At 40.6% G+C, this 21,363-nt stretch overlaps 3 protein-coding genes across 3 annotated transcripts; 2 read left to right on the forward strand and 1 right to left on the reverse strand.

Moving 5' to 3' along the window:
- Positions 1-3,050: 3,050 nt before the first annotated feature.
- LOC140151988 (uncharacterized) lies at positions 3,051-4,747 on the reverse strand. The gene is made up of 2 exons (XM_072174288.1): positions 3,673-4,747; positions 3,051-3,253 (listed from the first exon to the last, which is right to left on the reverse strand). The coding sequence occupies exons 1-2, from the start codon at positions 4,745-4,747 to the stop codon at positions 3,051-3,053; spliced, it is 1,278 nt and encodes a 425-aa protein (XP_072030389.1).
- Positions 4,748-8,322: 3,575 nt separating this feature from the next.
- Positions 8,323-10,356, forward strand: LOC140151989 (uncharacterized). The gene has a single exon (XM_072174289.1). The coding sequence runs from the start codon at positions 8,323-8,325 to the stop codon at positions 10,354-10,356; it is 2,034 nt and encodes a 677-aa protein (XP_072030390.1).
- Positions 10,357-14,179: 3,823 nt separating this feature from the next.
- On the forward strand, positions 14,180-15,748 carry LOC140151990 (uncharacterized). The gene has a single exon (XM_072174291.1). The coding sequence runs from the start codon at positions 14,180-14,182 to the stop codon at positions 15,746-15,748; it is 1,569 nt and encodes a 522-aa protein (XP_072030392.1).
- The last annotated feature ends 5,615 nt before the right edge of the window (positions 15,749-21,363 follow it).

Raw genomic sequence — 21,363 nt, forward strand, 5'->3', positions numbered from 1 at the left:
TTTACCACACTGTGAGGTATATACTTTTGGAGGGAGTGTTAAAACATCCGGTCAAAACTCCATGTATATCTTGGACTCTTTCATAAGATGAGGAGACAAGTGGTGGCTCTGAAAAGAGCCGTTCAAAAATGGGTACAAATCTTGTAGGTCCCAATGTTGAATAGCTGTTTTTAGCCGTTTATTTAGAGCATGTTTTAGCTCTTGGTGACTACTCGTGAGTAGAGGTGCAAACCTATAAGGTTGCAAACTAAAAAAAACCTTTTCGTATGATATACCAAGGCTCGATTGAAGAGTTGTGTGTGGTATACGACGCTGTGGTTAAGCATATCATGTATGGATATCGTTAACCATGGATGATGCGTGGTTGGAAGCGTGTAGGCAACTGGACATGTATAGCGCTGCTCTGGCCGGTGCCTCTAACATTTTGTCGGGCTGCGCTGTGATTGGTTAGTTTTTAGGATCCTTTGGCGGGCTTTTGCCTGATTGGACATCTTTAGCTTTGCTCTGATTGGTCCGTTTTTAGGATCCTTGGGCGGGCTTTTGTCTGATTGGCTGTTGATCCTTGACGTATAATGGTTTATTGTTGGAAATCTGTCCCTGCTTGTACTTAGCCAAAAATCTTGTTATTTCTTCATATTTTCTTATCTTGGGTAAAGAAGAAAAATAGAATAAAATTCTATTAAAAACCCGTAGGTTTTTTGGGTTTTTGAGAAACCAATTCGTTGACTATAATTATGTCCTAATTTGTAATTAGGGAAAGATGGATATAAAGTAAAGGGAGTTTCGTGAAACTTATCCTCCTTTATATTATTTAAGATACTAGTATATCCTGTGGAGTATCATGTTAAAACTCGTGGGTCTATCATTTACATGCTTAAACATGTTAAAATATCTTAAAATAAGCGGTCTATGGATTTGAAATTCTATTACTATGTTATGTCCGTGGACATTTTCTTCTTAGCTCATTCTTTATTTGAAAATACTATATGTATTATATGGTTTGCTGTGTCCATGTCATTAGACATGTTTGACAGACAGCATCTCTTTTTGGAAGTCGGGGTGGCTCTGAAAAGAGCCGTTGGGTTTGAAATTTAAGGTGTTTAACGGCGGTCATGTGCCGTTGTCCAGCCTGCAGATTTGTATCTACCTCTCTGTGCTCCGTTTCTGGAGTGTGGTCTGTGTCTCGGGTTGTTGTGTTGTCTCGGTCTGGAGTCTCGTTGCGCTGGGGTTGGCTCCGTGGTTGTGTCGGGGCCAAATTGGATCTTCTCTTTTGTGCAGCAGCGGCCGTGGAACGCTGGCCGTCTTCATACGTCTTCTTTCTCTCCTCTTTCTTCTTGTCTACTTCTCGTGTGAGAAGAGTAAGGGCCATCTCGCCTACTGGCCCCCCTCCCATATCTGCAGTGATCTCTTGACGGGCCTCGTCTAACAGAGATTGAATCTTGGTGTTGAGTCTCGGAATCAGCGTTGTAGAAATGTCTTTGTTGAGGGTATCAAGCCATACCTGATCGAATTGCGCCTGCATCTGATCTATCTCCATCTTAGTTGAAAAAGAATATTGGATACCTGTCGGTAGTATTGGTAGCTTCCTTTTGGTGGTCCATTCTTCGGGTGGGTTCTGTTGGCCTGATATGCAGTCTTGAAGTAGTTGGCTCTTGTGTTCGAGTGCCGCCAACTTTATAACGAAAGTGTTGATATGGTTCACTTTCGTTCGTACATGCTCTTTGACAGTAGATTCTGTCACGATGCGACATTTCTCTGATTCCTTCTTGTCTTCTGTACTCTGGCTGGGAGAGGGTGTAGTCTTTGGAGGGGCCTGTCCTGACGGTATATTTCCCTCGTGGTCCATATCCATATTGTCCATTATATACAATACACCCGTAGGTTTGTTGTATAGCGAGACTGAGTCGGCTGCTTGATATCTTATCTGCTTGAAAGCTTGTGTGGGGAAGGGGGGGTGAAGGGGGGTAGCAGAACGTCCAGCCAAACTGATGAAAGTCCAAATCGGTATTTTGCCTCTCTATCCCATAAAAGAGTGTAACGTACCCGTAGGTTATATACATTAAAAACTCTATATTCCGGTTTATTAGTACAAAGCAGTAATATAGATGGATGTGCTTGAAGATTCGGTCTTAATTATTGTTCTCCTTTTTGTGTCGTATACATGCAGAAATTTCAAATGTTAATTTCATAGAAATTAAAGAAAAAAGTGTAGTTGTCATCCTTGTTGGGTCTTGGTTATGATGCTGCATCTCTGACCATTTTGTGAGAGGTATGTGCACGTATTTCGCGTATGGTGCGTATAGACGCAATCCAGCGTGCATGCACGCTAGTGTCAGGGACGGAGATAACACGTAGTAATTAACTATGATAGTTAGCTCCGAAATAGAAGAGACGCATAGGATTAGAAATCCCCGTCATTTGAGTTTTTTTTTTTTTTTTTTCTTCATGTTATGGGGAGATCTTCTGTTTCTGTGTCCACTTGATGATTAAGACAAGGTGGGTCGCATGCCCTGAGACATGTGACCGGAGTATAGCTGGATACTACGACTCTCAGGCTCCGTTTTGGAGTCTGAAAACTGTTACTCAGTGAAGCATGAATTATATGTGATTCACTAGGGGTTGTTACCTTGTAATATTTAACAGGGTCGAGTCCAGGCTATATAGCAGCTTGCTAGACACGTGTTTCTGGACCATGTAAACGGAATACGATGGTCCTTCATCAGTAGCTTGCTGGAGGCCCTATTTCTTTGGAACCTCTTTGGAGAGCTTGTCTATTCCTGGTTTAGGTGGGTGCTTGGGTGACTTTGTGTTTGGTATAGGTCCGTAGGCCTATATCTGTTGCCTCTTCCTGTGTATATTTGAAAGATCTTCGTGAAGTTATAGGCTATCTATTTTGTTGGTGGTGAAGTCATGTTGTCACCTAACAAGGTGTTGCGTAGGCCTATATGTCTTCGTGCATATTTTCTTAATGTTTACAATTAAGAAGAGTTGCTGGATACCTCGTCTCTTCAAAATCTTCAGATTGAGAGATCTATTGTATGTTGGTGGATTCAGTATCTGAATCCTCGATGGCTTCTAAATTTGTTGAAACCCCTACTCTCTGTTTCCAGTTCTTGAAGTTGTTGTAAGGTGGGTGAGGCGGGAGGGGTGCCCTCGTGCCTCATGAAGTCCTCATAAGTGTGATCATCTTCTTCTGGAGATGGAAGTTTGGCCTTTACTAGTGAGTCCCGCAGGTTCTCAGCTCTGCTGTAGGCTATCATTGGTGGTTTGGGGAATGTTATTTTCAGCTTCTGATTGTTGCTGATAATATTCCAATGTTTCTGTATAGCCTGTTTTATGCGCTTCCCCGCGAAATGCGGGGCATATTTAGTTTTGAAAACCAAAGGTATTTCTCGAGATTTTGGTTTCTCCTCGAGGAATAAATGGCGGTCTTCAAAGTTGATTGAGGAACCCGCCTTGAGAAGTTCAGCTTCGCTGTAGCCTCTGGTGGAAAGTTTCTCCATGAAGAAATCTTTCTTTTCAAGAATGTTTCATAGTTGTTATTATTTCTTGCGTATCGCATGACTTCAGCGCGTACGAAACCATCGAAAACTGGCTGTGGGTGGCATGATGATCTATGTAAGAATTGTCCTGTCTCTGTTTTCTTTGTATGACATTTGATGTCCAGGATACCTTTCTCTTTAAAGCGTTTGCCTTTGTATATGACCAGGTCTAGGAATTGGATGGTGTCCTCGGAAGCTTCATATGTAAACTTCAAAGTGTCGTGGAAGGTGTTCACCTGCTGGACGAAAGTTTGTAGGTCTTCTAAACTTCCCGTCCAGAAAACTAACGTGTCATCCATATACCTGTATAAGGTGTGGATGTGTGTAGTCGATTGTAAGATCTTGTTTTCCAATTCATGGACTACAAGGTTACAGATGCTACCTGATGATCTTTGGCCCATAGGTACCCCTGAGGTTTGTAGGAAGTATTCGTCATTGAATTCAAAAGAATTCCTGTATAACACCAGGCGTAGGAGTTCTGCCATGTATTGCATATCTGGAATGATTGGGTCGTAATCAAATTTGTTCATTTTTGCGAGTGTCTCCAAAGTAACTCGAAAAGCTTGATCTTGTGGGACCGATGTGAACATCGAAACCACATCCAGACTGGCTAAAATGATGCCTTGAGGTAGAGTCAAGTTTTCGATCTTCCTGATGGTGTCCCCTGTATCCTTCAGGTAAGTGGGTTGGGATCTCACCACTGGTAGAAGGTAGAAGTCTATGAGTTCTGAGGCCCTCTCCAGTGGAGAGGAGCAGTTGGAGACAACTGGTCTTCCTACAAATCGTACTCCTGGTGGAGGGGTTTTGTGGACTTTAGGTAGCATGACGAAAACCGGGGATCTCATTTGCCCATTAAATGGGTCCAGGTAGTCTGTCAAAGCTATGTCGATTTGTTTTTCAACATACATTTCGCAGGCTAGACTGTGTAGCATGTCTGCTGTAGTCTTTGTAGGGTTATAATCTAGTTTTAGGTACTGGTCATTTCTACTTAGTTGTCGGTATCCCTCTTCTAGGTAGTGTTGCTTAGATATTACTGCTATACCTCTACCTTTGTCGTAGGGTTTGAGTATTATCTGAGTGTTTTTCTTCAGAGTTTCCCATGCCCTTTTCTCATTTGGGTTATAGTTGGGTTTGACTTTCTTGGTTGGGATTTCGGACAGTTCCACTTTAAGATTCTCGAAAAAATCTTCCAGGTCATTGCACATGGTGGGACCTGGTTGCCATTACGATGGAAGTCTGAACTTGTGTCTTTTAGGCCATTTACTGAGTGAGGCGTGGTACCTTATTCTCATAATTCTTATGAGGTCATTACAATCACGCATGATGGCGTTTTTGCTCGGTTTGTCGGGAGTAGGGATGAACCCAAGACCTTTGGATAGAGCTAGGATTTGGTCGTCCGAAAGCTCATAGTCCGATAGGTTAGTAATGAAAGCCGAGGCTCTCTCTATTTCTTGCTGTTTTTTCTTTAATTTCTGCGTGCTCTTGTGGTTTAGTCTTGAGCACCGTGATGTTTTCTTAATTTTCCTTTGGTGGAGGGTGCGTTTGACTCTGTTGTTCCTCGCCATGTGAGAAAAGCCGCTATCTTTCTGTATAGCGTAGGCCCTGATCCTGATAATTGATTAATTTGTTAAAGAAAAAAAGTTTTTAAACTTATTTTTAAAACAAATTAGTTAATTGATTAACTTTTGAGTCCGTGGACTACAAAATCAATCTTTCTTACGTGTCTTGTTGCTCTAGTAATTTAATATAGTGAGGGTAAGGGTGATGGTGATATGTACGCTTCCGTTAGAAATCTCCGTTCTAGATTTCTTTAAAAGTCCGTGGACCCTTATGTAGTTTCTTTCTTTACCACACTGTGCGGTATATAGTTTTGGAGGGGTGTGTTAAAACATCCGGTCAAAACTCCATGTATATCTTGGACTCTTTCATAAGATGAGGAGACAAGTGGTGGCTCTGAAAAGAGCCGTTCAAAGATGGGTACAAATCTTGTAGGTCCCAATGTTGAATAGCTGTTTTTAGCCGTTTATTTAGAGCATGTTTTAGCTCTTGGTGACTACTCGTGAGTAGAGGTGCAAACCTATAAGGTTGCAAACTAAAAAAACCTTTTCGTATGATATACCAAGGCTCGATTGAAGAGTTGTGTGTGGTATACGACGCTGTGGTTAAGCATATCATGTATGGATATCGTTAACCATGGATGATGCGTGGTTGGAAGCGTGTAGGCAACTGGACATGTATAGCGCTGCTCTGGCCGGTGCCTCTAACATTTTGTCGGGCTGCGCTGTGATTGGTTAGTTTTTAGGATCCTTTGGCGGGCTTTTGCCTGATTGGACATCTTTAGCTTTGCTCTGATTGGTCCGTTTTTAGGATCCTTGGGCGGGCTTTTGTCTGATTGGCTGTTGATCCTTGACGTATAATGGTTTATTGTTGGAAATCTGTCCCTGCTTGTACTTAGCCAAAAATCTTGTTATTTCTTCATATTTTCTTATCTTGGGTAAAGAAGAAAAATAGAATAAAATTCTATTAAAAACCCGTAGGTTTTGTGTAGCTTTCCCACACAAGCTTTCAAGCAGATAAGATATCAAGCAGCCGACTCAGTCTCGCTATACAACAAACCTACGGGTGTATTGTATATAATGGACAATATGGATATGGACCACGAGGGAAATATACCGTCAGGACAGGCCCCTCCAAAGACTACACCCTCTCCCAGCCAGAGTACAGAAGACAAGAAGGAATCAGAGAAATGTCGCATCGTGACAGAATCTACTGTCAAAGAGCATGTACGAACGAAAGTGAACCATATCAACACTTTCGTTATAAAGTTGGCGGCACTCGAACACAAGAGCCAACTACTTCAAGACTGCATATCAGGCCAACAGAACCCACCCGAAGAATGGACCACCAAAAGGAAGCTACCAATACTACCGACAGGTATCCAATATTCTTTTTCAACTAAGATGGAGATAGATCAGATGCAGGCGCAATTCGATCAGGTATGGCTTGATACCCTCAACAAAGACATTTCTACAACGCTGATTCCGAGACTCAACACCAAGATTCAATCTCTGTTAGACGAGGCCCGTCAAGAGATCACTGCAGATATGGGAGGGGGGCCAGTAGGCGAGATGGCCCTTACTCTTCTCACACGAGAAGTAGACAAGAAGAAAGAGGAGAGAAAGAAGACGTATGAAGACGGCCAGCGTTCCACGGCCGCTGCTGCACAAAAGAGAAGATCCAATTTGGCCCCGACACAACCACGGAGCCAACCCCCAGCGCAACGAGACTCCAGACCGAGACAACACAACAACCCGAGACACAGACCACACTCCAGAAACGGAGCACAGAGAGGTAGATACAAATCTGCAGGCTGGACAACGGCACATGACCGCCGTTAAACACCTTAAATTTCAAACCCAACGGCTCTTTTCAGAGCCACACAAAATACAAAAAAGAGATGATGTCTGTCAAACATGTCTAATGACATGGACACAGCAAACCATATAATACATATAGTATTTTCAAATAAAGAATGAGCTAAGAAGAAAATGTCCACGGACATAACATAGTAATAGAATTTCAAATCCATAGACCGCTTATTTTAAGATATTTTAACATGTTTAAGCATGTAAATGATAGACCCACGAGTTTTAACATGATACTCCACAGGATATACTAGTATCTTAAATAATATAAAGGAGGATAAGTTTCACGAAACTCCCTTTACTTTATATCCATCTTTTCCCTAATTACAAATTAGGACATAATTATAGTCAACGAATTGGTTTCTCAAAAACCCACAAAACCTACGGGTTTTTAATAGAATTTTATTCTATTTTTCTTCTTTACCCAAGATAAGAAAATATGAAGAAATAACAAGATTTTTGGCTAAGTACAAGCAGGGACAGATTTCCAACAATAAACCATTATACGTCAAGGATCAACTGAAGAGCCAATCAGACAAAAGCCCGCCCAAGGATCCTAAAACGGACCAATCAGAGCAAAGCTAAAGATGTCCAATCAGGCAAAAAGCCCGCCAAAGGATCCTAAAACTAACCAATCACAGCGCAGCCCGACAAAATGTTAGAGGCACCGGCCAGAGCAGCGCTATACATGTCCAGTTGCCTACACGCTTCCAACCACGCATCATCCATGGTTAACGATATCCATACATGATATGCTTAACCACAGCGTCGTATACCACACACAACTCTTCAATCGAGCCTTGGTATATCATACGAAAAGGTTTTTTAGTTTGCAACCTTATAGGTTTGCACCTCTACTCACGAGTAGTCACCAAGAGCTAAAACATGCTCTAAATAAACGGCTAAAAACAGCTATTCAACATTGGGACCTACAAGATTTGTACCCATTTTTGAACGGCTCTTTTCAGAGCCACCACTTGTCTCCTCATCTTATGAAAGAGTCCAAGATATACATGGAGTTTTGACCGGATGTTTTAACACTCCCCTCCAAAAGTATATACCTCACAGTGTGGTAAAGAAAGAAACTACATAAGGGTCCACGGACTTTTAAAGAAATCTAGAACGGAGATTTCTAACGGAAGCGTACATATCACCATCACCCTTCCCTCACTATATTAAATTACTAGAGCAACAAGACACGTAAGAAAGATTGATTTTGTAGTCCACGGACTCAAAAGTTAATCAATTAACTAATTTGTTTTAAAAATAAGTTTAAAAACTTTTTTTCTTTAACAAATTAATCAATTATCAGGATCAGGGCCTACGCTATACAGAAAGATAGCGGCTTTTCTCACATGGCGAGGAACAACAGAGTCAAACGCACCCTCCACCAAAGGAAAATTAAGAAAACATCACGGTGCTCAAGACTAAACCACAAGAGCACGCAGAAATTAAAGAAAAAACAGCAAGAAATAGAGAGAGCCTCGGCTTTCATTACTAACCTATCGGACTATGAGCTTTCGGACGACCAAATCCTAGCTCTATCCAAAGGTCTTGGGTTCATCCCTACTCCCGACAAACCGAGCAAAAACGCCATCATGCGTGATTGTAATGACCTCATAAGAATTATGAGAATAAGGTACCACGCCTCACTCAATAAATGGCCTAAAAGACACAAGTTCAGACTTCCATCGCAATGGCAACCAGGTCCCACCATGTGCAATGACCTGGAAGATTTTTTCGAGAATCTTAAAGTGGAACTGTCCGAAATCCCAACCAAGAAAGTCAAACCCAACTATAACCCAAATGAGAAAAGGGCATGGGAAACTCTGAAGAAAAACACTCAGATAATACTCAAACCCTACGACAAAGGTAGAGGTATAGCAGTAATATCTAAGCAACACTACCTAGAAGAGGGATACCGACAACTAAGTAGAAATGACCAGTACCTAAAACTAGATTATAACCCTACAAAGACTACAGCAGACATGCTACACAGTCTAGCCTGCGAAATGTATGTTGAAAAACAAATCGACATAGCTTTGACAGACTACCTGGACCCATTTAATGGGCAAATGAGAACCCCGGTTTTCTTCATGCTACCTAAAGTCCACAAAACCCCTCCACCAGGAGTACGATTTGTAGGAAGACCAGTTGTCTCCAACTGCTCCTCTCCACTGGAGAGGGCCTCAGAACTCATAGACTTCTACCTTCTACCAGTGGTGAGATCCCAACCCACTTACCTGAAGGATACAGGGGACACCATCAGGAAGATCGAAAACTTGACTCTACCTCAAGGCATCATTTTAGCCAGTCTGGATGTGGTTTCGATGTTCACATCGGTCCCACAAGATCAAGCTTTTCGAGTTACTTTGGAGACACTCGCAAATCTGGACCCTTTTGATTACGACCCAATCATTCCAGATATGCAATACATGGCAGAACTCCTACGCCTGGTGTTATACAGGAATTCTTTTGAATTCAATGACGAATACTTCCTACAAACCTCAGGGGTACCTATGGGCCAAAGATCATCAGGTAGCATCTGTAACCTTGTAGTCCATGAATTGGAAAACAAGATCTTACAATCGACTACACACATCCACACCTTATACAGGTATATGGATGACACGTTAGTTTTCTGGACGGGAAGTTTAGAAGACCTACAAACTTTCGTCCAGCAGGTGAACACCTTCCACGACACTTTGAAGTTTACATATGAAGCTTCCGAGGACACCATCCAATTCCTAGACCTGGTCATATACAAAGGCAAACGCTTTAAAGAGAAAGGTATCCTGGACATCAAATGTCATACAAAGAAAACAGAGACAGGACAATTCTTACATAGATCATCATGCCACCCACAGCCAGTTTTCGATGGTTTCGTACGCGCTGAAGTCATGCGATACGCAAGAAATAATAACAACTATGAAACATTCTTGGAAAAGAAAGATTTCTTCATGGAGAAACTTTCCACCAGAGGCTACAGCGAAGCTGAACTTCTCAAGGCGGGTTCCTCAATCAACTTTGAAGACCGCCATTTATTCCTCGAGGAGAAACCAAAATCTCGAGAAATACCTTTGGTTTTCAAAACCAAATATGCCCCGCATTTCGCGGGGAAGCGCATAAAACAGGCTATACAGAAACATTGGAATATTATCAGCAACAATCAGAAGCTGAAAATAACATTCCCCAAACCACCAATGATAGCCTACAGCAGAGCTGAGAACCTGCAGGACTCACTAGTAAAGGCCAAACTTCCATCTCCAGAAGAAGATGATCACACTTATGAGGACTTCATGAGGCACGAGGGCACCCTCCCGCCTCACCCACCTTACAACAACTTCAAGAACTGGAAACAGAGAGTAGGGGTTTCAACAAATTTGTAGCCATCGAGGATTCAGATACTGAATCCACCAACATACAATAGATCTCTCAATCTGAAGATTTTGAAGAGACGAGGTATCCAGCAACTCTTCTTAATTGTAAACATTAAGAAAATATGCACGAAGACATATAGGCCTACGCAACACCTTGTTAGGTGACAACATGACTTCACCACCAACAAAATAGATAGCCTATAACTTCACGAAGATCTTTCAAATATACACAGGGAAGAGGCAACAGATATAGGCCTACGGACCTATACCAAACACAAAGTCACCCAAGCACCCACCTAAACCAGGAATAGACAAGCTCTCCAAAGAGGTTCCAAAGAAATAGGGCCTCCAGCAAGCTACTGATGAAGGACCATCGTATTCCGTTTACATGGTCCAGAAACACGTGTCTAGCAAGCTGCTATATAGCCTGGACTCGACCCTGTTAAATATTACAAGGTAACAACCCCTAGTGAATCACATATAATTCATGCTTCACTGAGTAACAGTTTTCAGACTCCAAAACGGAGCCTGAGAGTCGTAGTATCCAGCTATACTCCGGTCACATGTCTCAGGGCATGCGACCCACCTTGTCTTAATCATCAAGTGGACACAGAAACCGAAGATCTCCCCATAACATGAAGTCTCTTATATAAAAAAAACTCAAATGACGGGGATTTCTAATCCTATGCGTCTCTTCTATTTCGGAGCTAACTATCATAGTTAATTACTACGTGTTATCTCCGTCCCCGACACTAGCGTGCATGCACGCTGGATTGCGTCTATACGCACCATACGCGAAATACGTGCACATACCTCTCACAAAATGGTCAGAGATGCAGCATCATAACCAAGACCCAACAAGGATGACAACTACACTTTTTTCTTTAATTTCTATGAAATTAACATTTGAAATTTCTGCATGTATACGACACAAAAAAGGAGAACAATAATTAAGACCGAATCTTCAAGCACATCCATCTATATTACTGCTTTGTACTAATAAACCGGAATATAGAGTTTTTAATGTATATAACCTACGGGTACGTTACACTCTTTTATGGGATAGAGAGGCAAAATACCGATTTGGACTTTCATCAGTTTGGCTGGACGTTCTGCTACCCCCCTTCACCCCCCCTTCCTCATCTTTCCCACACAAGCTTTCAAGCAGATAAGATATCAAGCAGCCGACTCAGTCTCGCTATACAACAAACCTACGGGTGTATTGTATATAATGGACAATATGGATATGGACCACGAGGGACATATACCGTCAGGACAGGCCCCTCCAAAGACTACACCCTCTCCCAGCCAGAGTACAGAAGACAAGAAGGAATCAGAGAAATGTCGCATCGTGACAGAATCTACTGTCAAAGAGCATGTACGAACGAAAGTGAACCATATCAACACTTTCGTTATAAAGTTGGCGGCACTCGAACACAAGAGCCAACTACTTCAAGACTGCATATCAGGCCAACAGAACCCACCCGAAGAATGGACCACCAAAAGGAAGCTACCAATACTACCGACAGGTATCCAATATTCTTTTTCAACTAAGATGGAGATAGATCAGATGCAGGCGCAATTCGATCAGGTATGGCTTGATACCCTCAACAAAGACATTTCTACAACGCTGATTCCGAGACTCAACACCAAGATTCAATCTCTGTTAGACGAGGCCCGTCAAGAGATCACTGCAGATATGGGAGGGGGCCAGTAGGCGAGATGGCCCTTACTCTTCTCACACGAGAAGTAGACAAGAAGAAAGAGGAGAGAAAGAAGACGTATGAAGACGGCCAGCGTTCCACGGCCGCTGCTGCACAAAAGAGAAGATCCAATTTGGCCCCGACACAACCACGGAGCCATCCCCCAGCGCAACGCGACTCCAGACCGAGACAACACAACAACCCGAGACACAGACCACACTCCAGAAACGGAGCACAGAGAGGTAGATACAAATCTGCAGGCTGGACAACGGCACATGACCGCCGTTAAACACCTTAAATTTCAAACCCAACGGCTCTTTTCAGAGCCACCCCGACTTCCAAAAAGAGATGATGTCTGTCAAACATGTCTAATGACATGGACACAGCAAACCATATAATACATATAGTATTTTCAAATAAAGAATGAGCTAAGAAGAAAATGTCCACGGACATAACATAGTAATAGAATTTCAAATCCATAGACCGCTTATTTTAAGATATTTTAACATGTTTAAGCATGTAAATGATAGACCCACGAGTTTTAACATGATACTCCACAGGATATACTAGTATCTTAAATAATATAAAGGAGGATAAGTTTCACGAAACTCCCTTTACTTTATATCCATCTTCCCCTAATTACAAATTAGGACATAATTATAGTCAACGAATTGGTTTCTCAAAACCCACAAAACCTACGGGTTTTAATAGAATTTTATTCTATTTTTCTTCTTTACCCAAGATAAGAAAATATGAAGAAATAACAAGATTTTTGGCTAAGTACAAGCAGGGACAGATTTCCAACAATAAACCATTATACGTCAAGGATCAACAGCCAATCAGACAAAAGCCCGCCCAAGGATCCTAAAAACGGACCAATCAGAGCAAAGCTAAAGATGTCCAATCAGGCAAAAGCCCGCCAAAGGATCCTAAAAACTAACCAATCACAGCGCAGCCCGACAAAATGTTAGAGGCACCGGCCAGAGCAGCGCTATACATGTCCAGTTGCCTACACGCTTCCAACCACGCATCATCCATGGTTAACGATATCCATACATGATATGCTTAACCACAGCGTCGTATACCACACACAACTCTTCAATCGAGCCTTGGTATATCATACGAAAAGGTTTTTTTTAGTTTGCAACCTTATAGGTTTGCACCTCTACTCACGAGTAGTCACCAAGAGCTAAAACATGCTCTAAATAAACGGCTAAAAACAGCTATTCAACATTGGGACCTACAAGATTTGTACCCATTTTTGAACGGCTCTTTTCAGAGCCACCACTTGTCTCCTCATCTTATGAAAGAGTCCAAGATATACATGGAGTTTTGACCGGATGTTTTAACACTCCCCTCCAAAAGTATATACCTCACAGTGTGGTAAAGAAAGAAACTACATAAGGGTCCACGGACTTTTAAAGAAATCTAGAACGGAGATTTCTAACGGAAGCGTACATATCACCATCACCCTTCCCTCACTATATTAAATTACTAGAGCAACAAGACACGTAAGAAAGATTGATTTTGTAGTCCACGGACTCAAAAGTTAATCAATTAACTAATTTGTTTTAAAAATAAGTTTAAAAACTTTTTTTCTTTAACAAATTAATCAATTATCAGGATCAGGGCCTACGCTATACAGAAAGATAGCGGCTTTTCTCACATGGCGAGGAACAACAGAGTCAAACGCACCCTCCACCAAAGGAAAATTAAGAAAACATCACGGTGCTCAAGACTAAACCACAAGAGCACGCAGAAATTAAAGAAAAACAGCAAGAAATAGAGAGAGCCTCGGCTTTCATTACTAACCTATCGGACTATGAGCTTTCGGACGACCAAATCCTAGCTCTATCCAAAGGTCTTGGGTTCATCCCTACTCCCGACAAACCGAGCAAAAACGCCATCATGCGTGATTGTAATGACCTCATAAGAATTATGAGAATAAGGTACCACGCCTCACTCAGTAAATGGCCTAAAAGACACAAGTTCAGACTTCCATCGCAATGGCAACCAGGTCCCACCATGTGCAATGACCTGGAAGATTTTTTCGAGAATCTTAAAGTGGAACTGTCCGAAATCCCAACCAAGAAAGTCAAACCCAACTATAACCCAAATGAGAAAAGGGCATGGAAACTCTGAAGAAAAACACTCAGATAATACTCAAACCCTACGACAAAGGTAGAGGTATAGCAGTAATATCTAAGCAACACTACCTAGAAGAGGGATACCGACAACTAAGTAGAAATGACCAGTACCTAAAACTAGATTATAACCCTACAAAGACTACAGCAGACATGCTACACAGTCTAGCCTGCGAAATGTATGTTGAAAAACAAATCGACATAGCTTTGACAGACTACCTGGACCCATTTAATGGGCAAATGAGAACCCCGGTTTTCTTCATGCTACCTAAAGTCCACAAAACCCCTCCACCAGGAGTACGATTTGTAGGAAGACCAGTTGTCTCCAACTGCTCCTCTCCACTGGAGAGGGCCTCAGAACTCATAGACTTCTACCTTCTACCAGTGGTGAGATCCCAACCCACTTACCTGAAGGATACAGGGGACACCATCAGGAAGATCGAAAACTTGACTCTACCTCAAGGCATCATTTTAGCCAGTCTGGATGTGGTTTCGATGTTCACATCGGTCCCACAAGATCAAGCTTTTCGAGTTACTTTGGAGACACTCGCAAATCTGGACCCTTTTGATTACGACCCAATCATTCCAGATATGCAATACATGGCAGAACTCCTACGCCTGGTGTTATACAGGAATTCTTTTGAATTCAATGACGAATACTTCCTACAAACCTCAGGGGTACCTATGGGCCAAAGATCATCAGGTAGCATCTGTAACCTTGTAGTCCATGAATTGGAAAACAAGATCTTACAATCGACTACACACATCCACACCTTATACAGGTATATGGATGACACGTTAGTTTTCTGGACGGGAAGTTTAGAAGACCTACAAACTTTCGTCCAGCAGGTGAACACCTTCCACGACACTTTGAAGTTTACATATGAAGCTTCCGAGGACACCATCCAATTCCTAGACCTGGTCATATACAAAGGCAAACGCTTTAAAGAGAAAGGTATCCTGGACATCAAATGTCATACAAAGAAAACAGAGACAGGACAATTCTTACATAGATCATCATGCCACCCACAGCCAGTTTTCGATGGTTTCGTACGCGCTGAAGTCATGCGATACGCAAGAAATAATAACAACTATGAAACATTCTTGGAAAAGAAAGATTTCTTCATGGAGAAACTTTCCACCAGAGGCTACAGCGAAGCTGAACTTCTCAAGGCGGGTTCCTCAATCAACTTTGAAGACCGCCATTTATTCCTCGAGGAGAAACCAAAATCTCGAGAAATACCTTTGGTTTTCAAAACCAAATATGCCCCGCATTTCGCGGGGAAGCGCATAAAACAGGCTATACAGAAACATTGGAATATTATCAGCAACAATCAGAAGCTGAAAATAACATTCCCCAAACCACCAATGATAGCCTACAGCAGAGCTGAGAACCTGCGGGACTCACTAGTAAAGGCCAAACTTCCATCTCCAGAAGAAGATGATCACACTTATGAGGACTTCATGAGGCACGAGGGCACCCTCCCGCCTCACCCACCTTACAACAACTTCAAGAACTGGAAACAGAGAGTAGGGGTTTCAACAAATTTGTAGCCATCGAGGATTCAGATACTGAATCCACCAACATACAATAGATCTCTCAATCTGAAGATTTTGAAGAGACGAGGTATCCAGCAACTCTTCTTAATTGTAAACATTAAGAAAATATGCACGAAGACATATAGGCCTACGCAACACCTTGTTAGGTGACAACATGACTTCACCACCAACAAAATAGATAGCCTATAACTTCACGAAGATCTTTCAAATATACACAGGGAAGAGGCAACAGATATAGGCCTACGGACCTATACCAAACACAAAGTCACCCAAGCACCCACCTAAACCAGGAATAGACAAGCTCTCCAAAGAGGTTCCAAAGAAATAGGGCCTCCAGCAAGCTACTGATGAAGGACCATCGTATTCCGTTTACATGGTCCAGAAACACGTGTCTAGCAAGCTGCTATATAGCCTGGACTCGACCCTGTTAAATATTACAAGGTAACAACCCCTAGTGAATCACATATAATTCATGCTTCACTGAGTAACAGTTTTCAGACTCCAAAACGGAGCCTGAGAGTCGTAGTATCCAGCTATACTCCGGTCACATGTCTCAGGGCATGCGACCCACCTTGTCTTAATCATCAAGTGGACACAGAAACCGAAGATCTCCCCATAACATGAAGTCTCTTATATAAAAAAAACTCAAATGACGGGGATTTCTAATCCTATGCGTCTCTTCTATTTCGGAGCTAACTATCATAGTTAATTACTACGTGTTATCTCCGTCCCCGACACTAGCGTGCATGCACGCTGGATTGCGTCTATACGCACCATACGCGAAATACGTGCACATACCTCTCACAAAATGGTCAGAGATGCAGCATCATAACCAAGACCCAACAAGGATGACAACTACACTTTTTTCTTTAATTTCTATGAAATTAACATTTGAAATTTCTGCATGTATACGACACAAAAAGGAGAACAATAATTAAGACCGAATCTTCAAGCACATCCATCTATATTACTGCTTTGTACTAATAAACCGGAATATAGAGTTTTTAATGTATATAACCTACGGGTACGTTACACTCTTTTATGGGATAGAGAGGCAAAATACCGATTTGGACTTTCATCAGTTTGGCTGGACGTTCTGCTACCCCCCTTCACCCCCCCTTCCTCGGACGCAGTTTAAATTGGCGGGTTAATCAATGCAGCGTAGATGCATTATTTAAGTCGCAGTTGAAAAAAATGAAGTCTGTTTGTTTGTTTGTAATGTATATGTTTTTTGGCTAGATGTACTACTCGGGAGTGTATGTGCCCGGTATAGGTGTCGGTTTTTAACAAGGCGCAGTCGGCACAGACGTAGTCGAAAAATTGACATGTTTGTTCTTTGGGGCGTGGTCGCAGTATTGCATGGGAATTAGGTGTTTTGTGCGTGAGTGGTTGATTGTGTTGTAATGAGTTGTGTATGATAATGTTGTGAGTGTGGTATTCTGGAGACTAAGTATAGGTCTTGGTTTTTTTGTGGGCGCAGTTGGCGCAGACGTTGTTGAAAATTGACAGTTTTTTTTCTTTAAACGTGGACATAGTTGAAAGTGAGGATTTTATAAATTGGGCGTGGACGTAGATTAGCGGGGGATTTGTCCCCGTTACCGTTGAAGGAGTACAAGATGTGGTCCGTTTGTGTATGGTAGTAGGTCTATGTGAATTATATTAGGTACTACACGTATACCTGGACAAATTATATGTCTAGTTTTTATGTCGGCGTAGTCAGCGCAGACGTAGTTGCAAATTAACAGGTTTTGGGCTTTGAACTTGGACGTGGATAAAATTGGTGATTTTATGAATGGAACATAGTGTTGGGGGGATTTGTTTCCCTTTACGTTAAATTAGTTTAAATGACTATAATATGTTAGTTTGTGTTTGATTGTGTGTGAATGTGGGCAGTACATGTACAGTTGGACATAGTTCTTGATTTTTATGTCGGCGCAGTCGGCGCAGCCGTAGTTGTAAGTGGCAGATTTAGCATTTGGACGTGGACGTGGTTAAAAGTGGCAATTTTATAAATGGGGCGTGGATGCAGTATTGCGAGGGAATTTGTCCGCAATGGCGTTGAAGGAGTAGGCCATCAATATGTTGTTTTGTGTTTGATAGTGTTTGAATTTGTTGTTGGTACAAGTAAGTTGGACAACGTATAGATCCTGGTTTTATGGCGGCGTAGTCGGCGCAGACGTAATTAAAATTGGCAAGTTTGTGCTTTGGGCGTGGTCGTAGTTAAAATGTGATTTTATATATGGGAATGGTCGATTTGTTCCCGATGAAGCTGATTGGTATGCTATGTTGTTTGGATATAGGTCGGGGTTTTTATGTCGGCGCAGACGTTGTTCAAATGATGGCACGTTCTGGGTTTAGGCGTGGATGTTTGAATTCAGTATGTGAATTTTGTTATATTTGATTACGTAAATGTTATTAATATGGGAACGTAATTTGTTTTGTGGATTTAATAGGATTAGGGAAGCTAAAAGAAAGGGGTAATCGCGTATGACGTTTTAAGAAAGGGGTCATCGGGTATATTCGAGTTAAAATATTTGGACCTACTCACAAGACACACATATCATCACGTTGAGTGCTGTATATGTTCCGCCCCTTTGGGCCGTGACAAACTTTCTCCGTGGATCGGTTTCTTGGGTGAACCCAAGCTGGCTACCTCTGAAGATCCTTAAAATACATTGTAGGGTATTTGCCCCGGTCTTCATTTGGTACCATATTATTGAAGGTGAAAAAAACAACAATATCTTCAATTATGAAAGGTCAAAATTTTCAATTGATTGTCGGCTTTTCATCCCACCTACATACACTTTAGGTAGAAATCATCAGATTTATACAATTTATTTCGAGAACTGTTCAATATCAAAAATATAATTTTTTAATGAATTGCCATAAAATGTGTATTACATTGCGAATTTCAAAAAATCAAAGTTAGTTGATATCAGAAGGCCATTCTTTGTATTCAGAATGCAATTCGATGTGTGATGTGCGCTAATGTCCCACATTAAATACTGTCCAAGCGTTCATATCTCTTCCCTTAATGTATTGAAATTATGCTCTGGGCTAATCTTTATGTCTCGAAATATGTGGTATAAGGTCGATTAAGAAAATACTCGTTTAGGTTTTCCTGCTGGATTTTGTTTGGTTAGGCCCCTCTGTTGATCAAAAAATTCTTGAAGTGTTTCATAAACTATACAGTTGTAAGTCTATAGAACTTATGAACCATTTTCATGAAAAGGTAAAACTGAAAGTTCCGAAGATGAATTTTTTTAAGCATATTTAAATGAAAGGAAGTGGGTGGGAATGCTAAACATATTTGTGTTTACTCGCCTACAAATCGTATTCCACATCGCAGCGCAGTGCGATGTTCCGATGCTTTTAGGGAACCAACCAAAAGATCGATGACGTTCTATAAACGTAACTAGTTTCGTTTCTCAGCCGACCCCCTTCCTCTCTGCCAGAAACGAAATAATGAAATGTTGAAAATTTTGACATAATAATAATAATGATATATACTTCAGACCGATGTTTTTGTACAAACGTAATCGAATATTTTTACCCCCTCCCCCCTAAACGAAACTAGTTTCGTTTATAGGACGTCATCGATCTTTTGGTTTGTTCCCTTACAACCTCGCAACATCGCGCGATGAAATTAAAATGGACATTTTAATTTAATCGCGCGATGTTGTGATGTTTTAAAAGCATGACGGGTTTGCACGTCCTTTTAGTTTTATGCTAATTTGAGTCAAAGAAATAGATATACACAATTATAGTTGATTTGTTGATGGTTTATTAATAATAAAACCAAATACACCTACAAAACTGTATGAAAATATAAGATGATTGTAGTTATACGGTTATATACAAGGATTAGAATGTACACGACTTTGTTTGGTTTATTAAGATATTAAAGGTGTACAATGGAGTTGATAATGATATAATCATGGTAATGTGTTTCTGTACTTACTTACAATTGGATGAACAATGTGTTCGTAGTTTACTACTTTCTTTACAAAATAGAAGAATAACATTATATAACATTAAATCCCTCCACCACTTAATACTTATAAATAATATAGTGTATTAATACAAGAAAACAATGGCTAAATTGGACTACTGACTACCATTTTGTGCCATGTAGTTGGGTAAAGCAGGTGTACTATATATATACTGCAAAAACGTAGGCATTGAATACAGTAATACCTGAAAATGTTTATAATTGCATCGTATTGCAAACATCACGTGTTTGTATATAAAAATATTTAAAAATGAAGGCGAAATGTTTGTAGTAAACACATGGTAAATGGTAAAAATGCAACAATGTTTTTGTTGATAAGACTACACAAATTGCAAGTACTATTTTTTGTTTGTAACGAGTATCGATGAAGACACCAAAAGGCAAAATTAATGGATGTGATGCGATCAAGCAAAATGTTAAGGATGGTAGGCGCAGCTCGGGTTAATTGTGGTATTCTGTGTTTTTTTGCATCAAAATTCTGCAAGGAATATATTTTAAAGAAAGAGAATAGTTTCCTCTCCATTTTTGGCCAAAAGAAATAGATATTGATTTGTCATTGCTACAGATTCTAGGCTGCTATAGGAAGTAGGATTGCCGGGTTTTGACTGATATTGCCTGTTCGCATCATATTACATAAAGTCGAAGATCTATATTAAAGTTTGTAGCCCGTGTGTTGTGTTTTACAGTATAGTTATTTACTATTGGGTGAACATTGTGTTCGTATGTTTACTACTTTCTTTACAAATAACATTATATTAAACCCTCCACCACTATATACTATACAAATTTATACATTTAGAAAATAATGGCTAAATTGGACTGACTAACATTTTGTGTCATGTGGTTGTTAAAAGCACGTAAACAAGGTATTCTGCACAAACTATAGGCTTTAACATGTTCAATGCTCTAGTTATGCACATGGACATGTTTTATATTTGTATCGTATTCTAAATAATACATGTTCGTATATTAAAATATTTAAACTGAAGGCAAAATGTTTTTAGTAAATGGTAAACACGCAACAATGTTTTTGTTTGAGAAGTGTATACAAATGTATATTATAAGACTGTTATTCTATTAGAAATAGGCTTAACTCTATTTTACCAAATTTCCACCTCAACGTAACATGTGTTGGGTTTACAGGACTAACTTAGTATTGGGTGAACAATGTGTTCTTATGTTGACTGCTTTGTTACAAACTAATAGAAAAAAATATATAATCCCTCCACCACTAAATACTTACAAATGAAATACACAGGGTTTTGTGTATACATGTATATGTAGGCCTACATAAGTTTGATCATGTATTAAGGTAGATTGATATGAAATTTGTCAATATTACTAGTTGCAGGTAGGTGTTGCTTTGTGTGGGCATTTGTTAATTACTTGAATTTGTCAGTAGGCCTGTTATATAGTCACAACATAGAGTCTATAGTACTGCACTGTAAAAGTGTGACTTTTACAGTGCAGTACTAAAGAACACTTGACATTTGGCCAATTTGTGGAAATAAAGGTCCAAAGCATGCATTTTAGGGAGTTTATGACCCTTTTCGTATTTTGTGACAATTAAGCCAAATGACTTGAACAAAAAGCAATT

The sequence above is a fragment of the Amphiura filiformis genome, chromosome 5 (assembly GCF_039555335.1).
Source record: "Amphiura filiformis chromosome 5, Afil_fr2py, whole genome shotgun sequence".
Classification (NCBI taxonomy): Eukaryota; Metazoa; Echinodermata; class Ophiuroidea; order Amphilepidida; family Amphiuridae; genus Amphiura; species Amphiura filiformis.